Source organism: Triplophysa rosa, linkage group LG22 (assembly GCF_024868665.1).
Source record: "Triplophysa rosa linkage group LG22, Trosa_1v2, whole genome shotgun sequence".
Classification (NCBI taxonomy): domain Eukaryota; kingdom Metazoa; phylum Chordata; class Actinopteri; order Cypriniformes; family Nemacheilidae; genus Triplophysa; species Triplophysa rosa.
Window position 1 is genome coordinate 12,275,488 of NC_079911.1, and position 15,497 is coordinate 12,290,984.

Sequence of the window (15,497 nt, forward strand, 5' to 3'; positions counted from 1 at the left end):
CGTCTGATCGATTTATTGCCCCCAATGTAAAGCTAAACTGGGGCTGTGTAAAATCTTGGTTTATGAAGGAAGAAAGTGATGTATTTATCAGGGAAACATCAAAATAGTTGCCCTAAATCACATTATGATTAGTTATGCTGTTTAAAGAACGCACAGCTGAGATATGGGTCACATTGAACTTCCCCGTGGACGCAGAAGAGAAAAATTAGGGGTTAAAATTAGATTACGCATTAAAGTGGTCAGTAGTCCTCAATCATTCCTTCAAGATGCTCTAAATGGATGCAATGAGGTTTGGTGGTTCATATACTCAAAATGTACAACGTGGACGCAAGAGGGCGTAAAATGCCCAGTAACGTTTCTCAGGCTGATACCTCCGGAAATCACGTGTGCAGATTCCAGCCTCAATCCACCTGCGAGAGCGCGCCCCTGGACTTCTGATGCTGCGCGAGACCAGCGAAAGGAAGGCGAACACAGCGTTAGAAGTCGGAGGGAAAAGTTATTTTTCTACTCATATTGGTTATTTAATTGTGACTTAAAAGCAGAGGAATGGATTTTAGGACGTGCTGTCTCTGTTTAATTCACGTAATTCTTCTCGCAGGTAAGTTTTAATGTGTTCATTTTCTGAGAGCTGTTAAAACGACGCGGGTACGAACTAACGTTAGCTCATAAGGTAACGTTGCCATTCTCAGACGTTTAAAAATCTAACAAAATAAGTAACTTACTTTTTAAAACATCATTTTATTTTCCTTCGTTGCTTTTGTCTTGTTAACTTACCATGATAAACTTTGAACTCTATAGCAGATAACGTTACGTAGAAATAGAAACTGACCAACAGTGTCGCGCTTTAAAAGTTTCGGTCGAAGATAAAAATGTATGAGGGGAATCTAAACAGCTAACGTTACTGAATCTGAAATCTGTACCGGTTTCGGATGACATGACTGATGTTAAAAGCGTGATTTTCAACAAATAAACGAATTTAAATACATGAATATTAAGTAGCTAAATAAAAGTAGCATACATGTCATTCTGTAATAATTTGGTGTTTAATAATTAACTAATACTGGGAAGATTGTGGTTGGTTGGTTAACGTACAGGCTTTAAAGAGTTTAGCGTAAACTTTGTAATGTCTTTGTATTATTATGAAATATTATATTAAATTGAAATATTATAAAAATGTGTTTGTCAGTTTCCTTTAGAGAATTGTTGATTTGGGAAATATCGTTGCCGTCTACCAATCGTAAAATGCGAACTTGGTGAATTTCTGTAGTTTTTATCTTAGTGCAACGTAAGTAGAGACTTGCTATACCACAATTGGTGCAGCTGTTTTTTTATGAGAATCCTTTTCCAAGATCATATTAAACAAACTTGCTTGTTATTTCAGTAAGTTTTCTAAGTGGGACCATTAATAATTCATTTATTTGAATAATTACTCGGTTCTTATTTTATATTGTTAGTTGTCAGTTAAGAAAATAGGCTTACTCGTCTTATAACCTTCACAAGAGGGGCTTCCTTCAGCCAGCCATCTGGCAATAGAAACACCACTTGTAACCCCCTCCCGTTATTTTTAAGAAAGACCACTCTATATGTCTGAAATGAGGTAGCTTATTATCCAGTCTTATTATCCAGAGATTCACCAATCCCTTGCCCTAAAAGACATGCAGACGAACACTGGGTTTTTTTGAGCTTATGGGGGTGGGGAAATAAGCATTGGTTTCATCTCCAGTTAAAATGGATTAGGAGAGAGGCCCCTTTTGTCTCTTTCTAGGTCACTGACCGGCGGATTGTTTGTAGGTGGTAGAAGTCCAGCAATTGACATATATTTATCAATTAGGAAATGGGAAAGGATAACATAGAAGCATTACACATCAGCCACTCACACTCCTTTACTTCTCTTGAAACTACATACTGTTGCTATGAGTGTATAGCTGTGGTTAAAGGTCACCATTAAAGATTGTGTATCGGTTAAGGCAGAAACTAAAAGCTAGAGATAAAGTGCCATGGATAGGCCACTGGTTGGACTTCCCAGGCCTCTGGTTACTGATAAACTAGAGTCTGACAATAATGAGCTTTGTGCCCAAACTGCTTTTGTTTACGCACATATCATGGAATGTGTACACGCTTGGTTTCGTTGATCATTTCAGCAATGATACATATTAATAGTGCTTTTTCCCATTACCTTAGTTAGGAGACATTCGGGTGCATGTTTTTGTATGTTTTGTGACATGTATTTCTCTATAATGATAGCCTGGCACAACCTGATAACCGTCAAAATAAAATGAGTATGATTTTTTTGCTTACATTTTTTCTTAGGCAGGAATATAATTTTGGTCTTGCTATAAGACTATTTCACATTTGTTCCAACACAATATAGATGATCCTGACGAGATACTACATAGATTGTTTGAGTGGCGTGTTGTGCTTTTAATTTCACATATTGCTAAGCATTGTCTGAATGAGCAATCAACCCTTACACACTAAAAAAAACTCAAATTTGTTTGCGTTAAAAGTAGGGCTGTGCAAAAATATCGATACATGTAACTATTGCAATATATATCTTTTTTGATAGTGTATCGATAGTGATACCTCTACTATCGATAATTTTTTTTAAAATCATGTCATATACATACGGCCAAAAGTAAGTGGAAGCGAGCATGGAGAAAAATATAAGAACGCTTGGAGCTCTCAGAGCTGATGTGTGGGTGTGCTTTGGTTTTCAAAATAAGTAATGGAGTAATAAGTTATATAAAATAATGCTGTTTGTAGGCTTCGCAAGTCATGACACAAGTCACTTGGCTACTGCAGTGCATTAGACAAAAAGTTTATTAAGGAAAGTAACAATGACATTTATTGTGCTTTCACGGATGTGACACCAGGGCATTTACAGCACGGATGAACCAGGGGTTTTATACTGCCCATGTTCATTGTTTTAACTGTAATGAACCACAACAGCCAAGTGACTTGCGTGAGCCACCTTATTCCCCTGTGCTACCCACTTGAGGGGTGCAGTCCACAGTTTGAGAACCCAAACCTCTGATCTAAAGGTCCATGCATCGCACATCATGGCCACTCTGCAGAGGTAAGGGATGTTTTTACACTTATCCTTACAGAAAACCCCCGGTGGTGCACAGCATGTTGTATTTCTAGCTCTACTTTTTACATTTTCTATTTAAAGTATTGCAATATATCGCAAATGTGTATTGTATCGAAATACATAGCAATATATTGTATCGTGACCCATCTATCATGAGATGTATCGTACCGGAAGTCACTTGCCAATACACAGCCCTAGTTAAAAATAGATTTTGAACTAAATTCAAAAGCTGCCCACAAGTTTTTTTTTCAGGTTTTCTGTATTCACTGTCAAGTCCTGTTGTCTGTGATGTATTTCCTGTTCTGTCGTATAATCCCTGGTGTCCATTAAAGACATATTCGCAATAATACCCTCCATAGACTCTGACAGCCTTGTCCCTTCACTTAGACATTAGGCAGATGCTGTCAGACATCTCTGGTCAGTCAGCACATTTATTTTGGTCCTGTGTGCACGTATGTGTGTGAGCTCATTCATGTCCTGCCTGTGTTGTAGTATGCACTCAACTCCTCGATATTATCTGCCTCCTCTTTTAAAAGTTTAACTTGCACTTGTTTTCAAAAGCCATTAAGAACCCTGAAGGACCTTCCCATTCACAAGTGATGGAGCTTAGTGTCTTGTTCTGACTCCGTTAAGGTAAGTATACTGGTCTGAAAACCTCCTCAACCCCAGAGGTTGCGCTAGACTTTTTCATTGTCAGTCATTTTGACGGACAGGCTTGTAAAAAATCTGTCATCTATTTTTACCCGTCACTATGGTGCAAGGTGATATTACGTGCCAATTAGCATGTTTGTGACGTCATCGCGACGTACATGCGTTCTTTGAACTTACTGTATTTTAATACCCAATAAAGCCGAAGTCGTTTACATATTTAATGTTTCTGTTGTCAGACATAAAATACTTATTACAGACAAATGTTCATTTCCGGTCAGTAACAATGACAGGTGACAATGACAGCTTCTTTGTATAATTCATTTATTTACTTACAAGTAACTTTAAGCTGCTGTTAGGTCATGAAATGAGAAGACGCAGAGAGACCTTTTTTTTCTTTCCACTCACTGAAAGTTAAGGTTTATCCAAAATGACGCTAGTCGCTATCGCTCTCTGAAGGAAAAAAGTCTGTAAACACATACCGCACCACTGGTTTGTGCGCGCCTGTGTGTGTATGAGATCACGCGACGAGAGGGTCTGATTGAATGACAGATGCACGCTTTGCAGAATCAGATCGAGAAACAACACCACAAACAACTTTAGAGATTGCTCTGTTGTTATACAAAGTGCGAAAAGATTTTCAGTTCGTTTTGAAAGTATGGCGAAACAAATAAGGCGGTGGAGGGCCGTCATAGTCGTCTGGTTTAAACACGCCCCTGGCTCCACACTGCGAGTATTTGCTGATCGCGTGTGGGTTTTCCTGATTGGGCGAGGCGTTTATGAGTAATGAATGGGAAACGTACGCGTGTCCCTATGATCACATTCTGATAAAAGGAACCAACTACCAACTACTGATGCTACCAACTCAACAAAAAGGGGAATTATAAACTGCCCTCATTGTAATCAGTCAAAATGACAGACAGCCTTCAGATTTTTCCATCACTGGTATAAAAAATCCATCAATTATGGAGAATTTTTGGTTAACGCGACCTCTGCTCAACCCCGAGTAGGCCTGTGATGTAGTTACCTGCTAAGCTTACCTACTCTGGAGACTGTGCTTGGAGACCGTTGCTAAGAGACCTGTGGCACACAGCCATGCGGGTCCTTGGAACGTGATTGTAGAGGAACACTTTTTTCTGTGTTAATAGACCTAATGCAAAAACAAAATGATTAAAATAATCATTACGTGAACTGTCAAGGGAAAAAAGTGCAGTTGTTGTTGTACATCAATTTATATTTTTTAATCATTTTAAATCGCTTTTCATTGTATTTTATCACTCGCAACATTTAGCTGGAAACGTAATGTTATGAGCGGTGTAGAGGTGTCAACAGAGAGTAAGTCATGGTTCATGTTACACTCCAACAGAATGGTTTATTTATAAATGAGGGCTTCAACATGATGGTTTTATAGTCCTTTTTTCTCGCAGTGACAGGCTTGAAAGTTTGAAGAACTTATTCCCCTATCCAAGCTAATTACCTTGCTTTCAAATAGAGCAGAAATTGTTTGACATGTTAGCGAGGGAGAGAAATATAGATGAGAAAGTAAGCTGGGAGGCATGCTGTGAGGCAATTAGATATTTATTTGAAATACCCAGAGATTTTTCTTTGTCTAATCTAAAGAGAGACAAGCTGCTGAGTTATGGCCTCAGGCCAACAAAGACTCTACTCTTGTTCTGCCGCAGTGCTGTCTTATCAAACCAGGATAACCTTTCTAAATGAAAACTTAATATCTACAGCCTCACCTGTAACTCAAAGCTTCATCTCGCTCTCTGTGTACCTTGTTTTTTGTTCTCTCAACAGAGCGCTCCCTCTGGTGCTGTCCTTCTGAATAAAGGACTGAGCTTTAGGATAGGATCACAGTCTAAGTAAGCACCTGTGTTTGTGTATGTGGCTGATGTATGCCCTTCATCTAACAGAGGGGACAAGCTATCAGTATGAATATTCAGTCCTGTGCCTCCTAAATATTTTAGCATGCATGACTCGTACCTGAGATGGCAGGCGACGCCTACTCCCATTACTTTACAACCTTCTGGTCTTGGGTGCCAAGCCGTACCTCTCTCACTCACTGGCAGTCTGGCACTCTTGGCTATTTTCATTCCCTTCTTTTCAATTTGAAGAGTAAGTGGGCCATTAAGGCGGGCCGATCACGTTCCATTAGACCTGGTGATAATGATAAATAACCAAGGTTGTAACGTTTTTTTCTCTGTTGCTCCAGTTTCAATTGGAGACTTACTGTGCATGCTGGGATCATCACTCACACGTGCTGATATAGACAACTTTTCAACAGAGAGGAGGAGGAGGAGGAAGGGAGTAGAAACCGAGATCTGGACCAAAGGGAGCAGGGGTTAAGTCATGGATGAGTAAATGAGTAGGGGTTTAGGAGGAAGGCATGATTATTGTAAGACCATCATGTGAGACGAGAAGAGGAAATTAAACAAGGAATAGAAAGGGTAGAAAATGGAATTATAACTCAGCAGGATTTGGCAGGGTTAAGTATTGAAAGGCTGGTAGGATTTTTTAGGGATGTGTGAATCACTGTTAAGCTCAGAAAATCATAGCCGGTTTGGGATTTACACCTCTCGTCTCTAACTGTTCTTATAAACCTTCTATAAACACAAGGTCATTGAACATCTCTTTCTCACACTCTCTTTAACCATCACTCATCAGCTCACACGTGCCTTGTTTTTTGTAATGATAAGGTGGGCCTGTAGTACATCCATCATTACGTCCCTTGACTCACCCCTGGGTAACCCTTGTATCCCATAATGAGTCTTAATGTAGACAGATGACTAATAAATTGTCAGCATTGTTTCAGGCATAAATATCTCTGACCTCTGCTACACCTTTTGATACTAAGATGTAAGGATTCTTGATTTTTGTTTATTGGCACTGAATGCTGTTTATGACATTTAGTCTTCAAATTTTGCAGTCGGTCCATCCATGTGTTTCATCTAGGATTGCTTAAGTGTGGAGTAAATTGTGGGGCGTTTACATTTGTAACCCACTAAGAGTCCCTGGGTAGTGTAAAGAAAGTCTTTGTGCAACGTGAGTTTGAATACGTGGGAAAAAATATTATTGATCTTTGAATTAGGCCTTGCATGCAGCACCTATATTTTGTGATTTAAGATTATTATAACTGCTGTCTTGAAGCATCTGTTGCTATGCTGACAGTAGTTCACTTCTGGTAATGCACCTGCTAATGTAACAATTAAAAGCTAATTATGCAATGCTTACATTGTTAATTATAGGAAGCAGTGGAAGTAGTGAAGAATTTCTTTGACCATCTGCAATGGCATTGTCTAAACAGTAAATACACAAAAATATAAAAAATTCTTAAATTTTGGCTGTCTTCTTAAAGAGTACATAACTAGGGATTTTTAAGGTCCTACTTTGGTTTATTGAGTGAACAACAACAAGTTTATGTACATAGAAGGTGTAAAAACACTTTTATTTTGTAATAATAGGCAGTTATTCTTATCTTACTTCTTGACTGACTCTCAAATGATTCCTTCCGTGATTCATCTGTCTAATCTCCTTCTTTCCGCTAGCCTAGTCTGATGTGATTGGTCAGATGGTCTAGTCTGCTGTGATTGGTCTACCGCGAATGAGGCTCATGAGCTACAGTGGGAGAGAAGAGTGACGTTTTCACAGGCAGTCCTAGCAAAACGTAGGCGGGGACTATATTTAGTGACGTAAATCTGTGGGGTTCGCGAATCGGACTAGGGATGACTCGTTTGCGTGATTCAGTGTCGACTCCCTTTTTTTCCAAGCCGATAACTTTATTATTCATTCACCTTCGGATTTACAACTCGGCAGACTGCTTACTTTCAAACACAGCAACATTACACACTGCATTAAATGTAATTTTCAAGATCTCATGTTATGTACTCTTTAAGAAATAGTCTGACTTGGTAAAGAATCAGTTCTATGTAAAATCTGTTGTGCAGCATCTTAAACATGCATGCCGGTCCGGTGTAGGAACTGCTTTCTTGGCTTGACTTGATCCTCAGAGAATTTTGATAAGAATGTTTTGTTTTGTTTTGTTTGGATATTCACGTGAAAAAGTAGTCAGTCATGTAGCAGTTTTTCCTAATCCAGCAATACTGTTCTTCTGTAATCCAAACTGGTAACAGGGAACGTTCTCTAAAAGAAGTCTTTCACCTGCCAGCCTGACATTGGTTTGTCTCTATGTGTGTGTGAATGTATTGGCTAGTTTCTGAGCAGTCATTGAGTGTGTGTGAGCCTTCACTATGCATCAGTCTTATCTCCAGGGCTTTACTTCAGCAGGTGTTTTTTAGTAGTCCGAAGATTTATATCTGCAAGCACTATTCTGTGTATCTATCTGGCTCTCAGTCACATACATACTCTTTCCCCTGCTGGAAAAATAGAGCCTGGTATCAGTATGATTACGTTTAGGGGGAGCATACAAACCAAACCAAACATTGGCACTGTACCCAAGCACTTCAGATTACCCTTTTAAAACTACCTGCATTCTCCAAGTTTTAGGCAAGATCATAAACTCAGCCTGACACTGCAGATCTTAAAGCTGGCCTTCACTGCCAGACAAAAGCAAGATGTGCATTTTGGCATTCCCGTGTTGAAGAATGGCAAACATCTAGAACACTGGATTTTGTTCTTTATATAAAATTAAGTAAAAACTTTGCCACATTGCCTTCAGTTAAAACCTGAAGATTTAAGATTTTATGATTTAAGCCAAAACACACTAGAAAGGCAAAGGATAGAGGAAAGGTTAAGGAAAAAGATCAAGAGAAAGAATACGAAAGGGAGGGTGTAAAGAAGCTGTTGCAGGAGCCAATTTTAGCCTCTTTGTCTTATTGAGAAACATTAAGCATTATCCACTAACATTGCACAAGAGAGAAAAAACATATTTGCACACACTGGAAAACGTGAAAGAAAATAACATGTGCCCTTGCTTCATTCCAACCCCTCCAACACAGACATTCTACCTCTGGCATTAGCATTCTAGTCAAAACAACTCTAATTTTAAGGCAAATTGTAATCTGTTCCTACATATGTAAATGACCCCCGTGTGCTGGAAAAGTGATTTGCTTTCCCTTGATAATCATTAGCATGCACAATTGCCTTGTTTATGTTCCATTTTCTCTGCATGAATGAGGATTCATATTCCAAGCTTTACATTTAGCCTACGGGGCTAATACACAGCAGAATCTTGTAGTACAAATACAAAAATTTTGGCTCTGGCAGTTCTATTAAATCAACCAACTAGCTGTCTTTTCCAAACAAATTGTGTCACAATAGCCTTCATTATAAATTCCTATGTTCTGTTTCTGGAGCTATGATTAGACACAGTGAGGCGCATGAATGTGAATTGAGTTTGAACACTTTAGAAAAGAAAGTCAAAGTCTGCAATGCATATCTTTGTTTCTCTTCTCCTGTTTGGGAAACAAAGCATCAGTGGGGCCCACCTGCTAAATTTAATCTTGATCTTTGGTGTCAACTCTGAGCTGAACTCTGCGTGTGGGCATATGACCTGACCTGTGTTTTTGTTTTCATCAGCAAAGTTTAGGAGTTAGGTGTTAAACCGAGCGCATAATACGTATGCGCGTGACGTCATCGATTTCAGAAAGTTTACATGCAAACGAAAAAGGCAGCGTTTTCAAGAAGTTATACTTTGAGACCTGTTTTCTAAAGTTTGCGTTTTCAGTCCCCCAAAACGCCGTTTACGTCTAAACGCATACATTTTTTGCATTTTCAGTTGAAAACGGTCTCGTGTAAACAGCCTCTAAATGTTCTATTTTTTATATCTACTGCATCTGCTATAGCATTTCACTAGAAGCACATACACATTAAATTAGAGAAAGAATTGAGTTTGAGTGAAAGAGACAGAGATTTAGGGATGCGGATGCAGGGAGCAAGTTAGAGATATGGATTGGAAAAGTACAATTGTTTCCTTGGAGACTGTATTTGGATATAACGGGCTCTGCTTTGTAATGTTTGAAGTGGAATTTGTGAACTAAAAAAACATGGTGCACATGCAGTAATAAGTGAGTTCTGTATACAAAATGATACATTTAACCTACTTTAAGTTCTTTCATGTATCTCTGTGTAAACCACTATAAACTGCCAAGTGTGCGTGGTCTGTGAATCATGTATAGTTTTCGCTACTAGATGTTCTTATGAAAAATGTGAAGTGTCTTATTAGATTCACGGACCCATCTTAAGATGGGTCCATGAATCTCACTTTATTCTTTCAGGGAATGTATTGCTTCTTTGCCACCTCAGTACCTGTACACCAATCTCCCTCTCTCTCCCCATTCTTCCTCCCTTTTTTCATTGTGTAAAGAGCTGCATTTAAACAGCACTATTCAGTAATCCACAGATTTACTCTTTCCATGATGTGCACTCATCTGACACACAAATGCAAACAAATACTTAAAATGTCCTTTTTGCAGCCACACAGAAGCACTATTTGACATTTTAAAAGTAAAACTTTGACATTTGACCATTTCATATGCTTTATGGTTTGTAGCGTTTATAAAGAGTTGAAATTTACCTTCACACTTGTGAAGAGTATTTAAAGCCTCCTGACAAACTGGAGAAAAGTCACATTCCTCTTGTGCATCCTGAACCAACAATGTTTCCCTCAATATATTTTATTTTGTTGTCGGAGCATATTCTAGCAGCATGCATCTGTCCCACTTTTTGTACTGGTGAGAATATAAATTCATTCGGCACCATAGAAACACTCTCACTTGCACTCCTGTTTGCAGATTCCACCTGAGCTCCACTATCAAGCTTTGTATACTGTTTGTCCTTAACGCTGCAAAATTAAATAACTGCCTTTAGGGTTCTTGGCTGCAGTATCAAATCATCCGTATAAATGTCAGATTTGATTTTTGAAAGCCTGAATTTATCTGATAGGTTTGTCATTTTATAGTGTTCTGAAATGTCATTTTTTTTGCAAAGCCATAACATCGTTCTGCTTGAGTTATTTATTCAATATGTTTTGTGGGTGGATTTGAAATGAAGATTAATATTACTTTTTGCTCCCTTACCTATGTTTAGACCGAACTCAAATGGAGATTTGCATCCTGGGCATAGCAGAATTTTAGTGTTAGATGTGTTTTAGGCTTGAGTGTCCAACCTCACCTTTAACCTTTGGTAAACGTCCACATTTTAGAATACAAATTCTTAAATCTGTTTTTGGCTCTGAACATTGGCTCTCTCATAATTTGAGTTCCTTTCTGAAAGAGAAAGCCTGTTAACCGAGATCAGACACTTTCATTGGGATTACTGAGTTTGTCTGACCCTGATTGATCTTTAATCTGACAGACAGCTGTCTGTCTGTTTGACCACTCCCGACTTAACCTTTTTAGATTTGAGGCAGCAAAGCTTCTTGTTTGTGTGGTACTTGTGTGCTTATGAGCATGCATGTTGTGCGGTCTTATTGGCTTTCAAAATACAAATAGGCAAGTTTGGTTATAAAGCACATCAATTAGGTGGTTTTTGTAGAAACTTGAATTTTGTAGAAATGGATTTGTGATATTAGCCTAACATGCTAATTGCTTATTAGTTCAAAGATCTTGAATTAATTTTAAGTTTTGTTGTCTCATAAAATTCTAAGCATTAATGTCATACAATGTTCAACATTAGTGGTGAAACGGATCGCGGTTGACCATTTAAGTCGCATATTCTCCCTATATTTAACCTGTGACCTCAAAATATGTTTGGGAGCATTTGTGTGAATGCACATTTTGTTGTGGTGCAACCTGTTTTCATTACTGTACAGAAAACGCTAATAACTGCACAAAGTATGTGCGTGCTGTGAGCTACAGTGACCTGCCCGGCCATTCATAAGGACAGCATGATTTTCCATCCCGCAGCGCTACTTTCCCACCGTTTCTCACGTGCTATACGGACGGTTTCAACATTCGCACGCGTCTTTCGCATCCGCAGCACTTCTCGCATTAAGCACTAGTGTTTACGGTGGTTCGTGCTACCAGCAGCGCTTGGGAAGCGCACAGCGCGCTGCTGGACAGCAGCGGACTCTACCACGAGTACTGTATAGCAATTGCAAGTTCACATTGTTATTTTAAATACATTCACAGGCAAACCTTTTTCAAAAACGGATCATCTTTCTCTAACATATGTGCAATGTTAGCATAAAACATGATGTGTTTATGTAGTTTTAACTGTTTCTCTGAAGGCAACAAGGGTTCAGTCAGTGGAGGGAGGATTGACAGTGTGATATGATCGCCAACTCTGCTAACACCAACAATGTGTAAAAGCATATAGAGAAAACAACCACAGCTCTTTACTAAAAGCTTCGCCTGTTAAGAAAACAAAGCATAATTTTTGTGCAATCACTGCCTGTCAGTTGAGTTTGAGACAAAACATTTTGCAGTGTTTACTACATAATTCATTAAAGTAGAAGTTTAATTTATTTCATAAAGTACAAGTTGATTTTATAATGCCTATTTTTTGTGTTTTTAAGGTGAATAAAATACAAATTTTCCCTATATATTTCATCATTGAGGATTTCTTGAAAAAAGTAAAAAATATCTTGTCTCGTTCTTGTGAACCCAGTCTCGTGTCTCGTCTCATGGGATAAGTGTCTCGGCACACCCCTAAAGATCAGTCTTTGTGTTTAATGTTAACATTTAATTTCAACTGCCAACTTGTTAAAATGTAAAAACATGCAGTTATTTCACCAACTGCACAGCAATTGCGTTTGCAAATTCTGTTAAAGACAATATCTCGCTTGGCATTGAACTTTGAGCTTTATCATTTTTGCCGATATTATTTACGCTCTAACAGCAGCATTACACAGCAGGAACAGCACCTTTAAAGCACATTTTGAAGTTATGAATTATGCTTTGAAGCATATTTAGAGAAGTTATTCTCTTTTTTTATTGGTAACACGATTTTAATATTTAATACACAAGGGCACAGACCTATACAAAAATATATTGTTTATATTTATATAAAATATTTATATTCTAGCCTTATTTTAAGGGTGTGATATTTGACTGTGAAAAGGTCATCTGTGTGTTTTCTGGTCTGGTGAATGTGGCTTTGTTAAACAAGCATGTCTAGGTGTGATCTGAATGCTAGTGCTGATGTGAGCAGGCTTCCATTGCTGTACTGACCTTTTGTTGCCCTTAAAACCCACCAACCAAATCAAAGTCTGTCTTATTTTTACATAATAATAAAAATGTTTTGTTTCATAAAGTGTTAAAATTTAACTGCTATGGTTTAATGGTATGGATTTTTAAAATGGTATGTTAATCAAAATTGCTGGGAAATGATAGAACAAACAGGAAGTTTTTATTTGTTGTGGCTGCAGGCCTTTACCTTTTTGTCATTTAATTTGATGTTGAATGGTTGGCAAGATGAATACGTTTATATTTCAAAGCAAATTTGAAGTAAACCGAGTTGCCACTCTATTTGTTTGTTGCCTACTGGACGTTGAGGCACACACAGGGGTTTGTGTACCCCTACAACATGCTTGTGTTGTGCATATCTAGTTTTTAGCAGACCTTAGACAGTCAGTGTGTTTGATGTAGGGATGCACCGATATGTAAATCTTGGCCGATAACCGATCATTCTTGAACATTGGAAGCCGATAACCGATATATTCGCCGATATACAGTATCTAAATATTAATATAACATTTTCTGAGACTGAAAATTATTTTTGTCCCCTGAAAATCATGTACCAAGCCTACTTTACACTGGTTAGAGATTCTTAAACTTTTAAACTTTTCTGGTAGAATGTTTATTTAATAAACAAATTAAAGATGTTCTTCCAGAGCAACCCAGAAACGTGTTCTCAATAGCCACGAGTCTAACTGGTCTCAAGACAGAAAGCATTCAGACAGCAGTCTGATTCAAACAATATGCATTTGTTCCTATAATATACACGTTCATAAATATCTACATACTACATCAACAATGTTTTGCTAATAACAGTAAGTGAATGATCATGACAGAAAGACAGTACTGTACTGGATTTTAACTGAGCAGCGTGCAGCTGAAGTTTTTCAACTTGAGGAAATGATTCATAATTTATCGGCTATAATATATTGGCCTAAATTTTATTATCGGCCGATACGATAACATTAAAAATGACCATTTATCGGCCGATATGACCGATAATTTATCATGCATCCCTAGTTTTATGTTATGCTAAACCATATACAGTACATATGCTTGGACACATAAGTAGTGCCACTATATCTCCGCAGTTCAGGTGCACACACAGACAGTCCTCACTCTACTTGTAAATGTCATTTTTATGATACCAACCCAAAATGTGATACGCCCATATTCCTTATCTTTTCTCTTTTATCACCATTGGTCAGGTAAAGCTTTTTTCTACTGAACTGTCAAGTTCCATGGTCTTATCAAAAGGGATTTGTTTTGTGGGAGTGACATTAAGGTTTGACATTCAGAGAGAGTGGGAGAAGAGGGTCTTTGCAGTTTCATCTGTCTTTTCCTTGTTAGTGATAGAACCTGACAGATTTTTCTGAGCCTAGGGGAACAAAATACACAGAGGTGTACTCAACACACCTGCTGGTGTGGTGTGTGTGCGTAATGTGTGAAAAACATCTCATCGTATTGAGACCACCGTTATTGCAGCAGAGATGTGGTCTATTCACATGATGCAGGGCTGTGTGTGATCTGATATAGTGCTTTCATCTCAGGCTGCTAGTAACTAAAATCCTATCTTTACTGCCCTGCTGTTCAGCACACTTTCATAGAGCGTTCCAGGATTACCTGAAGACTGTATTTTCTAGCCAAACAATAGATTTAAATCTCTGTGTAATGCAAAATAAATATTTGAACGTATATTACAGCCAAGATGATTGGCCAAATGTGACAATTATTTAGCCAATAAAGCTTGCTTTCATACCAACAATCAGTTGATTTACTGGCCTTGTTGATAGATCAATTTACCAGTGCTGGACTTTCAGCTTCAGTCCAGTATTGGTAAGGGCATTGTTTGTGTGTATTCAGACAGAGCCAATTCAGAATTGACAATGTCACTTGTCTTTTGTCAAGTGCTATTGATTTACACACATTTGATCAAATTCATTGTTTGTCAGGCCCCCAGTAGTGCTGTTATTGGAAATACAATATTCTGTAAGTGGAAATAAAATGCATTTTCAGCCTGGGGACTCAGGGGTAGCAGAATGTGCAGATGCTGCCTCTGTGAAAAAACACAATTTGAATCTTAAACTAAACCAAACTCTCCATAAATATTTTTTACATTACCATCTGCCTGTAAAATGATTAATATTCCTGCTGCCCACAAGGTTTTGTTCACCGACTTGGTTCGTTTCATGTGTCGTTGGGATCACTGTAAGGATAACCATAGATATGAATTCATCATCTGCCTCAGACTACCTCTGCCATCACCTTACCCAGACTAATGCTCTTACCTCACAAAAGACATCGCACTGAAGTCTGAATTGGAATGAGAAAAAATATTTTTTAGAAATGTCACAGATTGCCTATGGCTACAAAAGTTACTTATGTTATGTGGGTGTTGTAGAACTTCTTAGATGTTTTAGTCCAATTTCCCTGGAACTTGTATAATGTTTTCTGTTGTCATAAAAGCAGGCTTACCGCTATTGCGACCTGAAAGGTTTTGGAGAAACCTTTCCCTTACATCACTGCATTCAGTGAAGTGAATCTGCATTATTTTACATCGCCTAAATAGCCTAAAATGCAGACTACTGGACTGTAACTACAGGCAAAGCTGTATTTGTGCA

The 15,497-nt window shown here is 38.2% G+C and overlaps 1 protein-coding gene across 1 annotated transcript in view; it reads left to right on the forward strand.

Moving 5' to 3' along the window:
* Window positions 1-427: 427 nt before the first annotated feature.
* The window catches only part of cxadr (CXADR Ig-like cell adhesion molecule), a 41,589-nt gene continuing 26,519 nt past the window's right edge, over window positions 428-15,497 (forward strand). The window contains exon 1 of the mRNA XM_057321761.1: window positions 428-598. Within this exon, the coding sequence (XP_057177744.1) occupies window positions 547-598 (52 nt within the window). The 5' untranslated portion in view covers window positions 428-546. The remainder of the gene's footprint in view (window positions 599-15,497) is intronic.